The 20,329-nt window shown below is 46.1% G+C and overlaps 1 protein-coding gene across 3 annotated transcripts in view; it reads left to right on the forward strand.

The window, feature by feature from the left end:
• adamtsl3 (ADAMTS-like 3) overlaps positions 1 to 20,329 on the forward strand; it is a 185,285-nt gene that overhangs the window by 91,795 nt on the left and 73,161 nt on the right. For all 3 annotated transcript variants that reach the window (XM_084926111.1, XM_084926095.1, XM_084926103.1), the window contains 2 exons: positions 4,939 to 4,984; positions 7,078 to 7,314. In XM_084926111.1, the coding sequence (XP_084782237.1) occupies positions 4,939 to 4,984; positions 7,078 to 7,314 (283 nt within the window). The remainder of the gene's footprint in view (positions 1 to 4,938; positions 4,985 to 7,077; positions 7,315 to 20,329) is intronic.

The raw sequence follows: 20,329 nt of genomic DNA on the forward strand, positions 1-20,329 counted from the left end.
CCAATCCATGTCAGGGTGTGTGTGTGTTTGCCTCCACTGGTCAGAGCAGTAAGAACTGCTATGTCCTGGGTCTCACTGCTTTGCCTCCTCTGGTGCAGACTGTGCCTTTCTCCCTTCGGGGGTCCGCTGACTCCCGCTCGCTCGGCCTGTCGTACAGCAGCTAACAGAGGACGCCCTCGGCCTGTCTGTCCCGCTGCTGTCTGGCTCTTTGATTATCAGAAACATGAAAGATTCTGCAGGTAAGCGTAGAGCGGCACCAAGCTTACCACCAGGTTTGGGTTCAGATGTGCGTGCTTGCTTCTAAAAGTCTGATGTGGCAGAAATGAGCAGGTGTAAGGACTCGTGTGTTTGTATAAGGACAAAATTGCAGTGGCCGAATGACTTCGTTAAGCCATCTCCGCTCGGCCTGCAGAGTGCTGTCAGTCAGCCGGGGTGAGTACCTGCTAACTGCGAAGAGGGACGAGTGACAAACTAACGGATTTTTGGGGAATCTGCTGGAACAACCTGATGCACTCTGGGCTGATAAGCACTTAAAAAGTGTTTCACTGCAATCACGGATGTTTCACTCGTCTATTTTCTGCTGCTCCGCCAGGTCCAGGTCGCAGTCTGAGCTGCACGGACCTCCCTCACCACACCGCACATCCATTTCTTTCAGGGGTAGTAATAGGATTTCCCCACCATGTCCGGGGCCTGAGGTGTCTGCAGTTCATCTCAGAGACGCATGAACCACTTCAACTGGCGTGTGTGTGTGTGTGTGTGTGTGTGTGTGTGTGCAGACAGATGCCCCCTCTCCCTGCACTCAGGGTCAGAAAGTGAGGCAGAGCGTTTCTGGGTTGTGAAGATATAAAATGCACAAATGTTTTAATGTGCATGTCCACAGTCAGCTGTGTCGTCTTTGTGTTTCGTTGCTGTTGTCATTTTTTTCCAACTTCACAGGAAAAAAAGTCTCCTCTGCATTGTGAACTTCATTATTTCTATTTTACATTTTTATTTATGCAAGAAAATTAACATCCTCTGAAACGCCACGGTGAATGTGCTGAAAGCAGTTCCCATTAAAGGAGTCCTGCTGAGTTCGGTGCTGCTCACCAAAGCACTCTCTGCTATTAGAGGTCAGAAACTCCATTAGTGCCTGAATTATAGTCGGTGTTGAATGTGTAAAGGAGAAGGAAAAAACCCACATTTCCTTTCAGTTGATGTTATTGTGAGTTTATTATTCTCATCTCATCTCCTGACAGGCTGTAATATTACCTCCTCAGTTTTCAGTTGGACACAAGAAGCCAAAATCATCACTTTTCTTTGTGCCAGCTGTACATTTCACACTGAAAGATGACAGAAAGCTCCGTTACGAGCTCTCAAAGGCATACCTGACATATTCAGAATACTTGTCATTATCAGTGTGACATGAAAGTAGGTGAATACCCTTCCTGTCATTATTATTTACTGCAAGTTTAAAGTGTACTCTACAGAAATGTCATTCTCTTGCTCTTTGTGTCATTAAACTTCCTTTGAAGACTTTCAGAATAGAGTTGCAGATGAAAGGCGGCGACAAAGAGCCGTCACAGGAGTAATGTTCAAATAAAAAAGGATGATAAGACCTGCACGTATTTGCAGGACCCACGTGTGACTTTTGATAAAATTATGAAAAGTCCGCCGTGTGCACCTGCGGCTCCACGCTGTCGTGCAGGCTCCTCCTGCAGTAAAGGCTCAGAGGTGGGCGATGACGCATCAGCACACCTGCTGATTTCAGCTCCGTGTGGAGTTTTGACCTTTGGGGATGGCGAGGATGCACGTACAAGCACGCACAGCACAGATGTGAGGAGGCTTTAAATGTAAGATTGAAATTTCAGGGCATTCCTGCAACTTTGCATCTTTGAAGACAGCTTCAAATGTAATATCCAAAAGGACAAGAACAGAAGCTGACACATCTCATAACCTCATAACTTGTAGGAATTACCTGTGAAGTCCTGGACTGATACTGAACGGGTGTTTGAAAATACAGATTTAACTGACAGATGAAGCCGATCTTGTACCTGATGGATTTTTCTCCTCTTTGTACCAAGAAACCAGCGAATCATGACTATAAGGAAGTGCTTGTTATGTAAAGCACATTTCACTACACTTTTGATGCTTTAAGCGTCATCTTATGTGTGCACAGGCCAACATGAAGTCAAAGCCAGTGTGGACGTTTAGCTGTTGGTGCAGCTTCACGTTGGGTTAAAAAGCGTGCTGCGGTGTGTGAAACAGCGGCTGTTGCACTCGATGTGCAGGTGGTCATAAATGACCCTCATTAGGTTTTTACTCATGGAGAGCGAGAGCGCGTCCCAGGAAACATCTGGAAGTTTCTTGTCGTTCCTTGGATCCCAGCACTGTTTCAATGGAGGAGAACCACCTCACGTATCTGATCTGCTAACAACAGCAGTATGAGCTGTAATAAATGTTCTTCATTTTGTTCTTCCCCTCGGCCTCTGCACACAGGTGGCTTCTCTCCTCCTCAGGTTATGTAAAATAATCCAAACCGCCCGTCGTTCTCTGTTAAAGGACCTCCAGTTTCTTAATGTTCACCAGAGACTGAACCCTGGGAGATGTGATTCACTCACGCTGAGTTAGAAATATTCAAATACAGAAAAATGCTTCTGAACTGGAGTTTACGTGTTCAGAAAACTGTTGAACATCAATGTTGGGTCCTGTTGTAAATTCGGGAGGCCACTAACGGCTGTAAGCTGTAGGCATTCCACATCCACGGACCGCTGCACGCCCACACAGAGTTTGTCTCACCGTGGTTGAGTCGTCGATGTATTTCAGCGGGAGAAATCTATTAATTGGCTCATTAATACGGCGCCGCGGTCGGCCGCTGTCCGTGCCCGGTGCAGCTGAACGGCTGCAGCGTGCTTCTCGGGCTCAGATCTGCACTAAAGAGCAGATTGGAGCAGAGCTGCTTTACCCCGGGATAAATGAGCTGCTACCAGTTTAGTCTAATGTTATTGTGAGTTAGCAGGACAAATGTGCATTTTACGGCTGTTAGCACACACCGAGAGATTGTTAACAAGGTGGAACAGATTTAACAGCATGTCCGTGCTGTCACAGGGAACGGAGCGCTGCGCTATGGCACATTTCACACAGGGCTCAGGTTCAGGCTGTGTGTGAGTGTGTGTCTGTGTGTGTGTGTGTTTACTTTTTCTTGGCTTTGTGGGCTCTGCCAGCTGGAGCTCAGTGAAGTGCTGAAATAGCTGCTGACTGAGTAAGGTATGCTGCAGGTGGAGTGTGCTATTACCTTACAGGTGTGTGTGTGTGTGTGTGTGTGTGTGTGTGTGTAGTAATCTATTATATTCATGGTGGATCTCAGGCCCCTGGAGGTCCGATCTGGAGCAAAGTTCAGGGTGAAAATGGAGGAAAGAGGACGAAACAAAGTGTACATGAAATGATGAAATGATGACCTGGAAACGTGCAGGAAAGATGAGAGAACTGTGCACGTGTTTCTGTGACTGGTTGATAAGAACATTCAGCTTTGCTGATCGGCACCAGAAATAGTGATGAGTCAAAAAAAAGCTGTGAAGTCCAACGATGCAGCCATGGAGACCAGTCGATGTGAGGTTTGGCTATAGACTGTATATAAAGGATGGATACAGCCCCCGTGACGTCACCCCCGGTTTGATTCTGAGTCTTTGGAGACTGACTGCTGCTGCTGTCCTCACAGGTTTCAGTGCTCACACCGAACTCCTCGTCACTCTCAGCCTGTTTTGATTTTAGACGAGTTTGAATGCCTTAGAGCGTCGGAGAACCCGGTGACAGGACGATGTCACCACCACTCATCATTCCCATCGTTACCTCCACAGATGAAGCATAAATAGTTCCTGTGATGTCCACGTCAGGCCGATTCAGTTCCCGCAGGCTCGTCCAACAAGCAGAAATCGGCACGTTTACAGTCTGTTCAAAGCTTCATGAATGAGGTGAAGGTGGTGTAAACGGTCGGTGTAACGGAGGATGCTTGGGAGTAGGTCAGATGGAGGCAGATGAGGTGACCCGCTAAAGAGAGCAGCTGAAAGTAGGAGACGAATAAGAAAACAGCCTCATCCTGAGAACCGAGGAAAACAAATCTTCCCGTTGAACTTCTTCGTGATTTTCCTTCCTTTGGAGCTAAAAGAGGCCCCACAAACACGACGTATCAGTGGAAAGCCCAGGAAGTCCTCTGTTTAGCACATCAGGACTTAGTAGGGTAGCTCAAATAAGTCAGTAGATATAGAGCAAAAACAAACGCCCACTGCAGAGAACATAAATGAACAGGCTGGTTCTCAGGAGGTTATGAAGTCTGTAGTAACAGACCGCACAGGAAGGCTGAGCTCCAGTTGTGGTGCAGAGGGAAATTCAGGGATTTTATAGGATGTCACTGAGCACTGATTAGCAGGTATCTGTGTGTGAGTGATGCTCCAACCAAGACAGCTGATATACCGCCAGAGAAGGTCACGTCTGCCTTCAAACGAACAACAGAGGAGCTGAAACGCTTTGTTAACAGGGGAAGAAGCTGTTAGTGAGTCTGCAGCTGCTGCTGGGCCTTCTTTACCACAGCGTTGGTGTTGTGGGTCCAGCTGAGATCAGTGAGTGACAGTGGGGGGGTTGTGAAACACGTCTGAGCGCGTGCCGCCGCCCCCCCACAGTCAGCAGCGTCTTCACTGTGAGCTCTGTGCCCTGTAATGAACTGAGTAAGTCAGTAATTAGGAGATTATTGTCTCGTTACACCATAATCTCTGCGCCCCAGTGGAACCATCACCCTGCGGTAGAAAAGTAGAAAAAAAACAACTGAGATTTTTATCCGATTATAAAAATAATATTTGGCAACTCACCGGCTGATGATGGGAAACGGTGCACGACTCGCTGTTTTTAAAGCTTTTGATGTGTTTTGGTTTTAATCCCTAAATCGTTTTTTCTGACCTTGTTTTACAGAAGCTGTGAAGGAAAAAATATCCGCTACAGAACCTGCAGTAACACGGTGAGTCTGAGTGGGTCTAAGGTGGTCCAGGCGATGCAAGCATCTTCTGTTGTGGTGCAGAGAGAGCTCAGCCTCCATGAACCGAACAGCTGAGGTGGTTCCACATCTGCCTCGTAGCGTTTCAGGCTTGTCCAGCTGGCGGAGGCCCTGGAGATGCTGGAGAGATTATGTCCGTCGGTGGGACCCAGACAGAGCTCTGAGCTTCTCTGCCCAGACGCAGCTGTCAGTTTAACAGAGGAATGAATCGTGCCAACCGCGCTCCCACATGAGCCAGGACGTTTCTCCCTGCTCAAAGGGAGTTTTTCTTCCCACTGTTGCCAAAGCCTTGGCTCACAGATGGTCGTCTGGAGTTGGAGGGTCTTAACCTTATGAAATAAAGCTCCTTGAGATGACGCTGGTTGTGATTTGGTGATACCTGTCCATGACGGGGGCTTCACCTTCCAGCTCAGCTTTCTCCACCACAGTGGTGCAGCACTGATCTGCCTGTCATGTTCACGCTACACCTTCCTGTCCCTCATCAGGAGGATCTTCCTCACTTGGGGCACCGACTCCTCCAATCAAGAGGGAACAGAGACGCTCAGACTTTTGGGCGCTCGCTCTGCTTCTCACTAGCACGGCATCCTGTTGACCTCGCGCTGCGATGACAGATGGGAGATGCAGCTTAGATTTTCATTTCTTTCCCGTCACTTGGTTCCTCCTCTGCACCGTCTGCCCGTCCTCCTCTTCCTGTCTGTCGATGTTGCCGTTCTGGTCGTCATCCCGGCTGGCTTCGGCGTGATCAGCTGCTGTAAACGAAGGAACAAGAAAAACCAGAAAAACAAAGAGCAGAAGTCTCCTGACCAGCACCCAGAGATGGCACGGCTAAAAAACTGCCCAGGAATAATCTGAACAGACCAAACACAAATTTGGTCAGAATGTGTGTGTATCCTCCTCTACTTCCTGTTTATCCATGAAAACCTCATATGATCTATAAGCTAATGGCAACATCACATACAGATCCAGCCTGCTGAAATAACCGCTCCTCGCCATTTTTAATCCGAGGAAAACCGGCCTTATTTCTCTCGTTCCCCACTGAAGTGTTTTAGTCTGGATCCATTGCATCCGGTGAGAAAAATTCCCAGGATAATTTCTATCCCGTCTCTCCGCTTGACACGTTGAGGCTAAGTCTGTGTGAACCGGAGCTCCGGCTGAAGGATACGAGAGGTGGCAGAGTGTGACTGCGTGGAGCCGATGTGTCACACCGGATTTGTCCAGTTCTCCGTCACACGGAGGAGGACGGATTTTTGGCTGCCAGAGGAGCAAAAGTCTGGTCTCGATCCGAGACGGCGTTCGGTCCTAAGAAGCACCGAAACAGCTTCTCTGCAGCATCACCTCCTCTCGGTCACACAGACGGACTTCCAGCTGCAGCTTCATTTTCCACGTTCTGTGGATATTTGAGTCATTAAAAGGAAACAACAGCCTTAAATTCAGCTGAAGCCTCTCCCAGCACCACCCTCATCATAGAAACCCAGAATAAACTGGTGTCACAGGAAAGTGTTAGTGTGGTGCATCTAAAAAACGAGTAGTGATATTTTTATATCATGTGAAAGAAGAAGGAGTAGTGAGGCTGATGACTATCACTCAGTGATGTGGAGCTGATAGTGAGCGGTAACCAGCCATGGGAAGCTGCTGTCAGGCTTCACGGCTCTGTGGAGTGTCTGAATTGTGTTAAACCAGAGATCTCTGCTCTGCCGCCACAGACTCCCTGCTGTGAGTTTCTGCTGGTGCCAGAAAATACCTGCTTCCTCCAGCTGTTTGATCATCTGCTGAAATGTTTAAGCTCCTCCACAGGTTGGAAATGCAAAAGTAAAATGTTTGCTCCTGAGGAAAACCTCTAAAACTGTGTGGCCTTCAGGGCTCACCGTGGCCAGCCCAGAGATGTAACCTCTCCAGCGTGTCCTGGGTCTGCCCAGGGCCGCCTCCCTTCTTTAGAAACAGAAAGTATGAAAGCCAACTGAATTAGGAGGCGAAATATGAATTTCTGTCAGTCGTCACGTGAAAAACGAGATGAGTTCATAAAGAATTATTGTGACACTTTCGTCTCCTCTCCTCAGGACTGCCCTGCGGAGTCGGGGGATTTCCGGGCTCAGCAGTGTTCAGCTCACAATGACATCAAGTACCAGGGCGTCACGTACGAGTGGGTCCCAGCGCCGTACGACCCCACCGCCCCCTGCACTCTGCGCTGCCAGGCTAAAGGCCGAAGCCTCACTGTGGAACTGGCCCCGAAGGTGCTGGACGGGACTCGGTGCCGAGCGGACGCCTTTGACATGTGCATCAGCGGAGCGTGTCAGGTAAGGGACGCCGTGAGAAATCCTTCCTGCCACTGCTGGCGTGAATAGACGGTGCTGAACGTGGGCACGTACCGCCCCCTCCTTTCTCTGCTCTCGTTTTCTTGCAGGTTTTATATTTGATAAAAGTGAACGTGGAAGTGCAGCTTTTATGTTCTCAGGTTACGGTAAGTGTCGAGCATTTGCTGCGTTGTGTTGAAGCCCTCACACAGGTTTGTGCTCATGATGTTGAAGCTCCTAATGATGCCTTTGCACATCCATAACTCAGAGTGAGCACACCCTCAGGTCATTGAACGCACCCGATCGGCTCTACGGACACCAAAAAGCTACGAAATGAGTTTACAGACAGAGCCACTGCGACTTCACTGCACGTGATCCTCAAGATAGGCGTAAAAACTGGAGCTCTAACTTCCTGGCTTGTCTCAGCCGAGACAGCCGTGTTATTGGTCAGACAGTTGCATTGAAATTACAGCACAGGTCTAGCAGACAACTATTAGCTACAGCTGTGCCGGCACATCTGTCAGAGTGCCAAAATCAAACAGGTGAGTTAATGAAATGTTTGCTAGGACATGAACTATGGAGACCACAGAGCCGTTTGTTCCTGCTGTAAGGAGGGCTTACCGTTGGAGCCTGCCTCGTGTGGATATGAGAGGAACTGCAGGTCTCAGAGTTTTCCACAGCGCCTTCTTTTTCCAGCCTGGGAGGTTGCCAGTTGGAGTCAGCCCTGGGAAATAAAGTGCACTCTCCTGTCCCACATTTAATTGACACATCTGTCCACCCTTCCTGGCTCTCTGCGGAGTTTGTAGCTCTGTAATAACATCAGCCTGATCTGCTTTGCTTCCAATAAACAAGAGCCAGAATTGTGTTTGACACTCAAGTTCACTCGAGGTCGTGTTTTTGGCGTGCCTCTTCTACATTTTGGCCTCATTAGTTCAGTTTTGTCCCAGTTAAACTGTGATGATCCTCGCGGGCCACGATGAAATAATGAAAGCACAGAGACGCCAGAATCACCCCGAGTGGATTATATACGGACTCTAACTGCTCGACAGGAGCAGCGTCGCAGGTATCACTCCTGACAGACGCGTGTAGTGACTCTTTGGATGGCGGCAGGCAGCGGTGGCGTACATCTATCACGAGGTTTGGACGGCTTGTTGTTTTTCATTTTCTTGTTATCGTCACTTTGGCTGCATCTCATGCTGCATGAACACGGAAACACCGAATGGCAATTTCACTCTCCAGCCAACAGTTAATTAGTTAAATTTAACTCAGCCTCTGAAGTGTGGCAGTAAACATGTTAGAAGCACTGGACTGTAAGCTGTGAACACAGCGCACCGGTACGCTCGCTCATTAACAGCACAGCGGCTGCACACTGCCCAGCTCCGGATCTCCTCACTGCTCACTGTGAAATGTTGAAAATGTTTAGTTTAAAGGGGAAATTTAGGAACTCACAGTTTGGTTATTTGACCTAAAAATATATATATTAGATATCTGTGAGTGTCTGCAGTGGCTGGTTCAGGAACCTTCTCCCTACAGAGCAGCATTAGCTCGGGGATGGTGGTGTGTTTCCTCTTCACTGACTGAAGTCCTGACATTAGAGTTTTCTGCTGTAATTCACAATTCAGTATTCGCTCAGTAACAGCGAGCTGTCGTGGCACAGATGCATTAAAAAACATCCCAATGTGGCACTACAACACAATCGGGTTTCACGAAGAGCACGCCATCCGTCTGGTCTCATCTATCCACTGAAAACATGCATCACACAGCCTCCTGGTTCATCCGTATGATCTCTGGCAGACTGCAGATGGGCAGTTTCTCCCTGCCGTGAACACTGCTGTTGTTGTCCCGATGATGATTCATGAGCATGAATATCAGTCAGCAAGGTGGTTGGTTCGGACGACATAGATGTGGCTGTATGGAGATGCGTAACACAGTAAGGGGAATTGTTGAAAAGAATATATCAATGGGCCAATAGGTTCGACTATAGGAGCACAGGGGTGTGTTTAAATGAGACACAGAGACAAGAGTGTAACTCAAAAGAACACACTCCTTTCACATGTGGAGAATGTTCTACACAACAGCTTATTATTCAAAGTCCAAAAAATTCCCAGGGTGTGAAAGAAAATAGAGGTGAGAGGATGTCAGTCAGTGGTCTCCTGTATAACCAGCTGTGTGAGAAAGTGTGAGTGATACAGTCATACCACACCTCAAGGTGCAGCACATCATCAAGTGGAAAAGAAGCGAATCTCAGTCTCTCTAAGTCCAGGTGGGAAGGCTCGCCATCGAATCCACCTCAGGAACAATTCAGCATACAATAAAACCTGACCTGCCAACAGACGGGGTCAGAAGAGCAATTCAAATATTAATTATGCTGTTCTAGCTATAATTCACAACTTAGGATTTTGTTGACATCATACTCTACATCAATTTGCAATTAAACTACTCAAATTTGCAAAAATAAAACTTCTCTCTTACATAAACTGCGATATATTATCTTATTTTAAAAATTGTAATACAAACACTTTTCTAAATACATTATGAAAACATTAAAACTTACAACCAAGCTAAGTAAAGTTAGTGCATATGCGACAATTATTAACCAAACAATTCAGATAAATTCAGTTACTGAACAATAAACTAAGACATACATGTGCTCAGCGATCTGAGTGCATCACGGCCGGAGACAATGGTACGGTGTCTCTCGGTCGAACCACGCGGGACTCTAAACAGCGTAACAGGGCATGTTTTTTTCTTTAATGACAGTAATACGACGTGAAGGAAAATAAACATAAGTTGCGCTTCAAGTGTTTCCTCACTTCTGGAAGCAGAAGCAAAAACTTCAGTCTCTCAGGGATCAAAATTTTGCAGCGCAGCTCAGCACGCGACTACACACACGTAACAGCGAACACAGAGCAGGTGGGAGGGACACACAGCGGCAGGATGCTTTCCCATTGGTCAAAGCATACTGGGACCTGTGCATTTCGATTGGTTTGACAGGCTGTCCATCTCTCCTCATATTTATCGGTCCTTAAAGTGGTACCCTCATTTTATGTGGGTTACAGATGTCTCTGAGACAGGGCAGGAGATTGTTCAACATCATCTTGGGGAGTGAGAGGAATCCTGAGGAAGGGAGAAGATCAAAAGTGCAGCTCTGCAGGAACTACAGTGGGATGAAGCTAGCTTCAGAGAGTAGTTGAAGAAGAGCGGTGATGATCAGTGAGCAGCAGGACGGCTTCACGATGAGAAAGAGGTTTCCTTGTGATTGCTCTGAGAGGGCAGATGTTGGCCAGGTCTTTGTGGATCTGTGAGAGGAAGTCAGGAGTGCCAGAGAAGGATGTGAAGGTGGTGCAGGACATGTACGAGGAGGTGTGCAGTAGGAGCGACAGATGGGATGAAGGTGGTGGTGGGATCGCATCAGGGAGCTGCTCTGACCCCCATCTTGTTTGCAGCGGTGATGGAAAGGCTGACAGATGAGGTCAGGCAGGAGGAGCAGGCGGACTATGGTGTTTGCAGACGACGCTGTGATCTGTAGTGAGAGTAGGGAGACAGGTGGAGCCTGGAGAGGTGGAGGTATGCTCTGGAGAGAAGAGGAGCAGCAAGACAGAATTGAAGGCAGGGTGAAGCGGGTGGAGATGAGTGTCAGGAGTGATCTGTGACAGAAAAAGAGCAGCAGGCCTGAAAGGGAAGATTTAAAAGATGGTAGTGAGAGCTGCTGTGATGGTTTGGAGACGGTGGAGGTCGAGCTGAAGGTGTTGAGAGCTTCTCTGGTGAGTCTGAGCAGAGGGTTTGCACATGTGCAGAGGCGGGAGGATGGAGGTATCGGACAAAGGAAGATGAAGATGGAGCTGCCAGGCAGGAGGAGGAGAGGAAGACCTCAGAGGAGGTTGGTGGATGTAGTGAAGGAGGACATGCAGAGGGTCGGTGAGACAGAGGAGGAAGCTGGGACAGGAGGAGGTGGAGGCAGATGATTCGCTGTGGTTTATGCAGAGCTCCAGAGGGTTTATGTAAGCTCCACCGAACTGCTGACAAAATCCTTAAAGAGCAAGTTTCTCTTAATGAGACGAGCGACTTCTCCCAACTTCACATTTTTGACTCAAACTAAATGTGTCGAGACAAAAACAAGAGAACAACACTGAAAGAAAAAGCGGGAGGAGCTCTGACAACGAGTAAAGAAAAAAAGTGGAAAATTGTGACAGGAGGAGCGAACAACAGAGGGAAAAGGGTTATTTCCTCTCAGCTGCTGCAGCAACAGTCAGTGTAACGAGCTATACCGTTCTCATCAAATCCAATAACTCGCCCCGCTTACACACATCCAGCTGCCTGCATCACACTGCACCTGCGACCGCGCTGCTCCGTGGATGGAAAAGGCCGACGCATTCGCAGACCGACACTTGAAATTACACATTATCCTTTAATGGTGTCTTTATACACAAGTCGTAAGAGGCTTTCTCCATCTGCAGCTGTCGTCCTGATATTTCAGCCTGTATTTACTCCGAGGAGAAGCTGTCCTCCTCCCTCTCTGCTCCGCTCGCCTCCATTCAGCAAACGCAAAGATACATAAACACTGTGAAGTGGCTGCGGGGTAACGGAGCAATTAGGACACGAAAGAAAAATGTTCAGTGTTTATATGCAGTAGTTTAATATCAACAGAAGGTTTCAGTGTTTAGATCTGAAGCTGTTGTTTCCGGCCGCTGTGCCAGAACCGCTCATGAACTTCAATGCAAGTTCCTTCTGATGTGACACAGTGTGTGTGTGTGTGTGTGTGTGTGTGTGTGTGTGTGTGTGTGTTCCCATCATTTAAACTGAGACAATGACACATTTCGATTTTAAAGACTGAGAAAGTCTTAATGAGGAGTGACGTGTGACCCTGGGGATCTGCTGTTGGCCCGATTTAAACTTTTGTTCTCACTGTGAGAATAAGTTTAGGCAGAGATGACATCGGGATTAAAATTGAGTCTTTTACAACATTAAACACACATTAAAGCATCAGGAAAACTTTTCATTTTCCAGGAAGGTTTGAAAACATCAACAAAAGACGTAGAACAGCGGATAAATAACTCTTTAACTTTCCTGCTCAGAGATGGGATAGAGAGACAAAACTAATTACATATAAACACACCGGGAGTTAGAGAGGTGAGTGCATCATGGGAATCCTCGGCAGCCTACGTCTATTGCAGCATAACTAAGGGAGGATTCAGGGTCACCTGGTCCAGCCCTAACTATATGCTTTAGCAAAAAGGAAAGTTTGAAGCCTAATCTTAAAAGTAGAGATAGTTTCTGTCTCCTGAATCCAAACTGGAAGCTGGTTCCACAGAAGAGGGGCCTGAAAACTGAAGGCTCTGCCTCCCATTCTACTTTTAAATACTCTAGGAACAACAAGTAGGCCTGCAGTGTGAGAGCGAAGTGCTCTAATAGGGTGATATGGTACTACAAGGTCATTAAGATAAGATGGGGCCTGATTATTTAAGACCTTGTATGTGAGGAGCAGGATTTTAATTATGGATTTAACAGGAAGCCAAAACAGGAGAAATCTGCTCTCTCCTTCTAGTCCCTGTCAGGACTCTTGCTGCAGCATTTTGGATTAACTGAAGGCTTTTCAGGGAGTTTTTAGGACTTCCTGATAATAATGAATTACAGTCGTCCAGCCTGGAAGTAATAAATGCATGAACGAGTGTTTCACTCTCAGACAGGTGGATTTGCATGTCTGTGCAGTTTAAGAACATCATGTCCAATTGTTTTGTTCCTGTTTTTAAGACTGTATTAAATTTTTTGGAAACCGAATTTCCCAGAGGAACCCACCCGAGGGATTAATAAAGTTTTATCTTATCTTAAATGAGCAACCAACCAAATGGTCAGTGACCAGCTGACCTGAGTTGGTTTCTTCTGCTACCAGCTGGTTCCAGACCCTCAGATGTGTCATTGATGGAGGAGGTTTCTGTGATGCAGCTTTACTCAGCGTGTACGTCCAGTAGGTGAAGAAACAGCTGATTAATGATAAGCAGCATGCTATAAAACCGGCTGCCATGGCGATAAGTGCATGTAGCTCCATGCAGCTGGACGTGAAGTGACTCTAAAACTGCAGTTTTTCTGAGACGCCGTGATGCTGATGGCCTGCAGCCACTAATGGTTGAGATTCTGCATCAGCAGAGAAGCACCACTCATTTCTGATTAGGACTAATCAAATCAACGGTAATCCTCACACGCGAGAACCCGCGCTCACGCCCGCGCTCACGCCCGCGCTGCAGCGTCGGCCTGAATGAATGAAATTAAATGCCAGTTTGCACTGATTATCGTGCCAACAGATATTTGAATTCCCTGATAACAGTTTGTCACCTGAAGTGAGGATGAAATATTTGCACAACCCTGACGTTCCTTAGGTGCACTAATCTGACATTTTGTGGCACACACTGCAGATTAGACGCCTCTAATCCTCAGAATTACACCCCAGTTCAGTCACTGACAGCCTGATGCCTTCCTGGGATTTTCTCAGCTGCACACTCCAGAACACCAGTTCCCCATTTCATAGTTTTACTGTGAGTTATGATGAATCTGTCAGACGCTAAGTTAAACCACGCGGGCTTCCTAAAGCTGAAGGAGCTTCTAAGATTTGGTTTGAAATGAAAAAGGTCATCTCACAGCAGAAAACAGTGCTGTTGGAAGGATGTGACACGTGCCAATGATGTGTAATTTCCTCGATTGTTGATCTCAGGTCAGCTGAAAACAGCATCTCTGGAAACTTCTTTGTCTATTTTCAGAGATTTTCTCGTAAAGACACAATTTTATACCCTCATCATGTGTAATCACTGCTCTCCACATTTTTCCTTTCACCCTCTTACGTGTGTGATGTGTGCAGGGCTGACATTTCTGTACAAAACACAATCTTAACTCACTAAAGGCAAAACATCAAAGAGTATTTTCTGCCTGTATGGAGGACCAGAATTGCCAGAATTATGAGCCAAGACGTGAGCTGACTCAGTAAATACAGATGCCATTGAACGCATCCTACCATCCATCTGTCCTCTGACCTGTGCTGCTTTAATCCTGGATGTCTCTTTTATGCCTCAGTCATCCAGCAGAGGCACCTGGTGTCCATCAGCCAATCACAGCTCAGTGCACACTTTAAACGGCAGGTGCTATTTTTGATTAAAGCGGAAAAGGAGCGTAAAGGCAAAGGGAGCTGTATTTAATGCCGTTTCTGTCATGGCCGGGATGGCCGATGTGTTTGAGGTGTGGACCCAAAAGCAGACACGGGAGAGAAAGCGAAGTATAACCAAAGGTGAGGCGAGAAACTAAACTAAAACCTAAACGTGAACACTGTGACGTGGAACGTGAATCTGAACCGGAGCATGAAAACTATCCTGAGACTTGACGTAACAGGACACGAGACAAACAGACGACGCGACACTGAACAGAGGGAGACAGAGGACCTAAATACACAGAAGGGTGGCGAGGGAAACACAGCGAAACTAAACACACTGAACATGGAAACAAGACTTTCAAAATAAAACAGGAAACATGAAGAGATGAGTGGACATACATGACAGACAGGAGACATGGAATGAACACGAGGAGAGAGACGTGGGGAACCCACACAGACAAGGACACGACACATGACAAACAGGAACAGACATGGACGATAACATAAAGCAGACTAAACTCAACTAAGACAAACTAATAATAAAACTAGAACTGACCTTTCTCTCAATAAGCAATCATAATAATGCACCCTGTGGACTTTCTTTTCCTGCCTTTACTTCTGTTGTTCGGTTAAAAATGTCTTCTGTGTATGTAGACACACGTGGTGTCTGTGTTAGGGTCCTACTCTACAGCTACTTCCGTATGTACCCCGTTGTTTAGCGCGGTGTAATGATCACGATCAGAGGGAGAAGACGGCAGTGCAGCAGGAGAACGGCCGCAAGACAGAAAAAAGATCAAAAATACAAGAAAAAAAATAGTAAGCTGCATTAAGTCTAGATTGAGTCTTTTAGAGGCGACAGGAGTGGGTGTGATTATTCCATTTTATTCTTCATCTTCAGCCTAGATTTTTTTCCCACAATAATTTTCATGTCTGCTTTTGGAGTTTTCCTGCTTCCACGGCTGTTACTGTGGAGGAGTCTTTGTGCTGCTTCCTCTTTCATCTTCTCTGCACTAAAATTCCTCTTTTATAAGCACTAAAACATATTCAGGGCACGGCTCGAAACACTGAAATCCCAAATGATCCAGCCTAACAGCATCAACGTGAAAACTAGACAACATGGTCTGTGCGAGGAGCGAACATGTGGTTCAAGGATATGGAAAAGCGTATATATGGACTCCTATATGTCGTGTATTTTTACCCTACTGATAGCAGCAAACTTTATAAATCTCTGTCTCCAGTGTGTATGTGGAAGGCTGAGACAGCAGGTACTGAAAAACACTGTTTAGATTTATCAATATTAGTATGGACATAGCCTCAGTGTTGTGAAATGTTCCTGCTTGGGAAGCTGTTTGGCCAGAATCCAGGTAGGAAAAGAAATGAGCCTGTTTCCTCCGGGCTGAAAAGTTCTCCTCTCCTCCACTTTAATGTTGTTTGGCCACAAACTTCACCTGCCAGGATGTAAAAGGCAGTTTCCAAAGAGACAGCATTCACTCAGACTGCTTCAGGTACATCATTAAACTGAAAATAATAATGAGGCCAGACACACTCAGTCACGCAGGTAGACAGGCAGTCATGGGAGGCAGATGATGGATGCGTGCTCTAATGGCAGCTGCTGCTAGACCCGGCGTGCCGAGAGGCCACCGGGCATGCCGGGTACTAACAGTGATGGAGGGAGTGTGGAGCAGCGAGCGGCTCTGAAGCGGGAAGTTTGTCAGTGACGGAATGAGGCCAGTCCCTGCTCTGCTGCATGTAGTTTATGTAGATTAATAATACACCACACGTATACACGGAGACCAGAAAACAAGTCGGATCCCAGGGAGCTGCAGTGCATCGTGTTGTCTGTCACTGTGTTTGTCTCCCCGTCACACTTTGTCACCTCGATAATCCTCGGCTTACAGAGTCTCTGCGATTGCTCTAAAGAGGCGTTTGTGTTCAGGGTGAAAGTACGAGTTTATTCCATATGCCCCATAACAACACATCCGCTTCCAGTTTCCACATTTCCTGCAGCTGGCAAAGTCACAACGACGTCCAAAAAGTCAGAACATACAGAGCATGAAAACTGACATAAATCAATTCAATATTTATTTTTATTTATTTATTTTAGCAAGCAAGAAACTTCATGGTGGACACACAAAGCGTACGCCCCACAGAGTTTGCAGAGTGATGCCATGGACATAATTTACACCAAGCAGGTGTGACATTCTGACCGCTGACGAGAATAACACCGATTATCGCTTCATCGCTGCACCTGTTAGTAGGCGAGCTATATCAGGGAGGGAGTGAACATTTTGTCCTTAAGGCTGATATCACAGCAGTATCAACACCACATCATCTCAACTCTGCAGGCCGGGGGTGTGTCACAGTGTGATGGTTTGGGGGAGGTTCTGCTGGGAAACCGTGGGTCCTGCATCCATGTGGATGTGACTCGACCTCACCATTAGGGCTGGGTTTTGATAATCGATTTATTGATTAAAATCGATTCTAGCTTGGATAACGTGATATCGATTCAGTAAAATCCTGAATCGATTTTTTAATATAAATTTATTTTTGCCCGAAATGCCAGAATCTCAATTTCAACAACCACCAAACAGCTAAAACAGTAAATGAGAGCAGGAACACGGATTCTGCACAGAGACGTAAACACAAAGCTCGGACCCGCCGACGCATCAGGATCAGTGAGATGTCGCCTTTCTCACCCGACGGCACGGACACGGTCGGGTGATTCTGATGTTTCCGCGGGTCCGCACTTTGTGTTTACGCCCTTTTTGCACTGATTCTAAAGCTGTTAGTTTGATCTCTCCCCAAACAATATTGACCGAACCAGCAGCAAAAGAAGATCCAAACTACGCTTCACATAAACATCGTCATGGATTCACTCTGACTGTCGCTGTTTTGCTTCCACCAGGATAAAATCACACTTCATGCACAGCTCTCTCTCTCTCTCTCTCTGTACTTCAAGAACAGTTTCCCGTCTAAAAATCTGTTTTCTTCATTATTCGCTTGCTTGTTACGCACAAGTCTACCGTTGTTTACAGCGCTGTCGGCCGACGTTTGTTTCCTATTACTTACTTCCGAAAAGAAAACCTAATTTTCTGCAGTTCAACAGGCTTCTGAACAAATTTAAACTTTTTAAAATTATGCAAAATGCAAAACACTCAGCCATGTCTCTGATAAAACTGCTGTAACTTCAGAGGTAATGTTCATATGCTGATTAATGATTTTCTTTCGTTTTTGATGTACTGCAAAATATTTTTATAAAATCCCAGGCCAGGAAAATCACCTTCATGTTTTTCTGTGTTTTATCTTCAGCTGCTTTGACACAAAGGCATCTGCTGTGATGTTCACACCTTTGATAAAGTCTGGAAAGTGTCAGCTTTCTTTTTATAGATACAAAAATATGTAAATGTACTGATCTGAATTATAATATTTCTGACTGTCTGAGGCAAAATTTCCCAGATTCAAATTGAATTGAATCGAATCGATTCGGGACCTCAGTGACGATACCCAGCGCTAGTCACCATCGTTGCAGGCCGTGTACACCCTTTCATGGAAACGGTGCTTCCTGATGGCTGTGGACTCTTCAGCAGGATGATGCACTGATAATTTTATCCTGTCTTCTTTCCTTCCTTCTACCGGTCACAGCAGATGGCCCCACCCCTCCCTGAGCCTGGTTCTGCAGGAGGTTTCTTCCTGTTAAAAGGGAGTTTTTCCTTCCCACTGTCGCCAAAGTGCTGCTCATAGGGGGTCATATGATTGTTGGGTTTTTCTCTGTATGTATTATTGTAGGGTCTACCTTACAGTATAAAGCGCCTTGAGACGACTGTTGTTGTGATTTGGCGCTGTATCAATAAAACTACTCAAAATATTTTTATTGAGTGATTTTGGATACAGTTTATGAAGAAAAAAAGAGGGAAACACAAAAACGTGTTACACTAAATACAAAACAGAACTTCTCATGTTGGAACAAACAAACAAAAATTAACAACCCAGGATGGGTGATTGATACTAACAAAGCCTTTCCTTACAAACCACACAGAAGTTAGCTCAGTACCACTGAGCTTCACATTCCCATTAACACAGACACATATCAGACCTGCTGCTGACACGTTGGTGCAAATCTGTTAGTCAGCAGGAACATCCTTAAATTGTAGGTTAGAGAGGTTTGTTAGAAAAAGACATGAGATCAGCAAGCCACTGAACATGGGTGGGCGGGGCAGCGGGCCTAGCCAGGAGGGAGCCAAAGGACAGTACCTGACGTTTTGCCCAGCTGTATAAATAAAGCTTAACTGAAACAGAAACGGTTCAGGAGCAGTTTGAGGAGCACAACAACCAGTTTGAGATGTTGCCTTGGCCTCCAGAGTCCCCAATCTCAGCATCTGTGGGATGTGCTGGACACAGTCTGATCCACAGAGACCCACCTCACAGCTTACAGGACTGACGGGACCTGCTGCAGACACGTTGGTGCAGATACCACAGCACGCCTGCAGGGGTCGAGCGGAGGCCACGCCTCGACGGGTCAGGGGGGCCGACGCAGTATTAGGCAGGTGGTCAAAATGTTATGTCTGGTTGGTGTAAAATAAAATAATTCATTGGACACTAAAAGCCCTTCAAGTCTTCTAATTAAGAAATAGCGTTGAATGTGACGATTGAAAGAACTAAATCTGCGATTGTGACATTGCAGATTATAGAAAGGTGTTTCCAGCCATTAGCAGTCTTGACCAAGTGGTCTTTAAAAGTGGTTTAAGAGTGCTAGATTTACGCAGTGGTTAGTGATACTGGCTCATGGCAGGAAGTTCCTGGGTTTGAATGCTCTTGCCAGTTGCGTCCTTTCTGTGTGGGCATTGCCTGCTCTATGAGAGAGCGTTTGAACCACACATCACTTCTCAGCACATTTATTCCAGAAGCTGTGCCAAGCCCCCTTTATGACTAACAGTGGAGCCAGAAGCAGACCAGGTTAGACCCAGATGATGATAGATGTTCTCTTCATTGATGACGTCCATTTTCATGTCCGTGTAGGATCATTTTGACCACCTGGGCCTTTCTGTGTATTCATTGGTCGCTGCTGTCGTAAAAGAAAAGCATTTATAGTTTGCCGTGAGTCATTTTTCAGTCCTGCATTCTGAATGCTTCATTATTACTTTTTAAAAATATGCAGCTTGTTTTTGAAATCAGGGACGGTCTCATTTATATCCTGTGCATCTGAGGAGGCTGTGGAAACGTTTCCTGCACACTCATCCTGGTCACACTTAATTTGTCTTGTTATTTAAAGCCAGGATACAAGGTCCCAGTGACCCACAAAGAAATACAGAGATGGGACTGATTATACAGAATATGTTTTAATATTTTCCAAATTGAATTTTATCCTAGAATATTATAGGCCAGATGAGAGTTTGATTAAATCACCTTCTACCAGGTAGTACAAGCTCATCTTGACAGAGTTTGAAGTCTCAAAATCTGACTGTTCCCTAGCAACCCAGACTTATATTTGGAAATAACTCTATCTGGTCGTTAAGTCCGATGTCACTAGCCGTGTCTGGGTCTAAACTCCGCTGCAGGTCCATATATCAAACATCACTATGGCATTACTGAGAGTTAAAACACTGTCTGAAGTCTTTCATCTTTAATAAAATGATCAGCGTTCTGCTCTACCAGGTGTAACAATTGAGTTTAACATCCAGGCATCCATGAAAACAGAATTTATGACATTTAACGGAGTTAGAAGTTAGCAGGAAGTTAGCTCGCTAGCTTCTATCTAAATACAATATAGCATGTCCTGACTGCGGAGTTTTGGAAACAAATTAAAACGTACAGCTCTGTTATCACTTCCAACATAAATGAAGACAGAAAACTAAACAGCAGTGACGTTTGTAGGGTTACTGAAGT

Source organism: Perissodus microlepis, chromosome 1 (assembly GCF_051167445.1).
Source record: "Perissodus microlepis isolate ML-2025 ecotype Zambia chromosome 1, ASM5116744v1, whole genome shotgun sequence".
Taxonomy (NCBI): domain Eukaryota; kingdom Metazoa; phylum Chordata; class Actinopteri; order Cichliformes; family Cichlidae; genus Perissodus; species Perissodus microlepis.